At 60.8% G+C, this 2,704-nt stretch overlaps 1 protein-coding gene across 1 annotated transcript; it reads left to right on the top strand.

The window, feature by feature from the left end:
* The first annotated feature begins 283 nt into the window (after positions 1–283).
* Positions 284–2,167, top strand: LOC119287259. The gene has a single exon (XM_037566779.1). The coding sequence runs from the start codon at positions 325–327 to the stop codon at positions 1,948–1,950; it is 1,626 nt and encodes a 541-aa protein (XP_037422676.1). The 5' UTR covers positions 284–324; the 3' UTR covers positions 1,951–2,167.
* Positions 2,168–2,704: the final 537 nt, after the last annotated feature.

The raw sequence follows: 2,704 nt of genomic DNA on the forward strand, positions 1-2,704 counted from the left end.
ACCTTTTAACACCTGCGCGATTCACACTCTACTTTCCACAACATTCAAAGCATTTCAAACCAAAATTCAACCGCGTGTTTTTGTTTCATCGACACTTTGATCATCTTGTGATTATTTCAAATTTGTAGAGACTTTTTTTGTGCTTGCATCCCTAATAGTGTTGTTGTACTAGGATAGGAAGCACTTGAAACATTTTGACCTTGAGACCTTTTCCATTCCTTTGGACTACAACTATCCTCTTATATATACACACACGAGGGCAAGTGGCTAGCTCTTGCTCCCTTCTTGCTGGTGCGTGCCATTGACAGACAGATCGATCCACCCATGCCCATGGCGCGCGAGTCATGGCTGGCCAAGGTCCGGTCGGCCATCTCGTCGAAGCCCTCGTCGTCGGGTGCGCCGCCGGCGGGTGCCGGTGGCAAGAAAGGCAACGTTGGTATCCTCGCCTTCGAGGTGGCCAGCCTCGTGTCCAGGCTGCTCCACGTGTGGCGCGCCGTCGGTGACCCGGCCGTGGCGCGCCTCCGCCACGAGGTCGTCCACCTCGACGGCGTCCGCAAGGTCGTCTCCGACGACGACGCCTTCCTGCTCGGCCTCGCGCGCGCCGAGCTCGTCGACGCGCTGCGGGGAGCTGCCGATGCCGTCGCTGCCCTGGCGGAGCGCTGCGCCGACCCCTGCTTGCGTGAGTTCAGGGACGCGCTGCTGGAGTTCGCCGACACCGGCCGCGACCGCCACCGCTGGGCCGCGCCCACGTGGAAAGAGATGGACGCGCGCGCGAGGAAGTTGGAGAAGCAGGTGGCCACCACCGCCGCGCTCCGCAGGGCCATGGAGGAGCTCGCAGAGGCTGAGCACGGCCTCCGGAAGTTCCTGCGGGCCGACGCTGCTGCAAGCGGCGGCGGAGGGTGCCATCGGCGCAGCATGTCGGCGAGCAAGATCTCGGTGGCGTCGGAGCAGCAGCAGCTCATCTTCTCCAAGAAGCAGGACGTGAAGAACCTCAAGCAGACGTCCCTGTGGGGGTGCACCTTCGACGCCGTCGTCTCGTCGCTGGCGCGCGCGGCCTTCACCATCCTCGCGCGCATCAAGCTCGTCTTCGGCGCCGGCGGCCAGGACCAGCGGCACGCGCCGCTCTACCGGAGCCTCACGCTCTCCTCGGCCGTCCACCCGTCGGCCGACGCGCAGTCCCCGCCGCCGCCGTCGCGCAAGTCCATGTCGATGGAGGCGGTGCCGTTCGACGTGGCCGCCGTCGTCCAGAGCGCGAAGGGCAGCAGACGGCGCGGCTTCTTCGAGTACAGCACGGCGACGCTGGTGCCGCCGGCGGGGACGCTGGGCGCGGCGGCCCTGGCGCCGCGTTACGCAGGGCTGGTGATCTCGATCGAGCGGATGGCGCGGTCGCCGCAGCGCATGGTGGGGCCGGACGAGCGGAACGAGCTGTACGGCATGCTGACGGCGAGCGTGCGCGCGCAGCTCCGGGCGCGGCTGCGCGGCGCGGTGGCCGAGGCGGACGCGGGGCTCGCCGGCGAGTGGCGCGCGGCGCTGGGCGGCATCCTGGAGTGGCTGGCGCCCATGGCGCACGCCACGGTGCGGTGGCAGGCGGAGCGCAGCTTCGAGCAGCGGAAGACGACGTCGACGTCGTCGACGACGGACATAGCCCGGCTCCCCCCTCGCCACGGCGGCGGCGGCGGCGGCAACACGTTCCTGCTGCAGACGCTGCAGTTCGCGGACCGGGACAAGGTGGAGGCGGCCGTGGCGGAGCTGCTCGTGGGGCTGAACTACGTGTGGCGGTTCGAGAAGGAGATGAGCTGCCGCGCGCTCTTCGCCGTCCACCGCGAGTTCGTGGAGCGCGGCGGCCGCCCCAGCGACTTCGACGGCGCCGACAGCTGCCGAGGAGGAGGAAGCCACTCCCACCACGCCGTCGACGGCAGCGGCAATGGAACAGTAAGCTCGTGCGCCTAGGCCGTCCGATCAGAAACCAACGGCCCTGATCAGACATCCGTGTGTTTAATCGTTCCTCTTATTTTGTCCGCCCACCCCTCCCCCTAGTTAAAGGATTTTTGTGGTAATTGGGGCCGGATGGGATCTCTTGTTCATCTTCATCTTCATCTTGATGTGAGTGGTTAATTAGCATGTAATCGTACATAGAAATCAAATATTCTCATATACACTATGATAATTAAGTGCGTACTACCTTCGATCCATAAAATGTGCCGCGGTTTTAAACTAACCTCACTTCAAAACTAGTTCAAAACTGCGACACTTATTTTGGATCAGAGGGAGAAGTGTTTTTGCCATTTTCTTTCCGTGATTGAGAAAAGATGAGATGAGAGATGATGGTGAGCCAACATACATGCATCTGTGTCTGATGAAGCCCCTCCATCACCACAGACAGCAACCCTACACAACACCAGTTGAAGTGAGCAAGATGATGATGGTGATGCATCTGTGAGCCCATTGTCCACTGCATGGGGGGCAATGGAGGCAACAGTAAATCCAAGGATGTAGATTTGCTGCTCCTCTCCTCAACATTCAACAAGTTGTTACATATCTAATCTACCAATCTACTCAAGCACTCACCCTTTCCATCTCATCTCATCTCATCTCATCAGCAGCAAAAAGTTGCTGCTGCTAATTGTTAAATAATGAGGGTGCATGTGGTGGCTGTGACCACAGGAGGTGAGGTTTGAGATGTAGAACTGGGGGACACATGGGG

This window comes from Triticum dicoccoides, chromosome 4A, assembly GCF_002162155.2.
Source record: "Triticum dicoccoides isolate Atlit2015 ecotype Zavitan chromosome 4A, WEW_v2.0, whole genome shotgun sequence".
Classification (NCBI taxonomy): Eukaryota; Viridiplantae; Streptophyta; class Magnoliopsida; order Poales; family Poaceae; genus Triticum; species Triticum dicoccoides.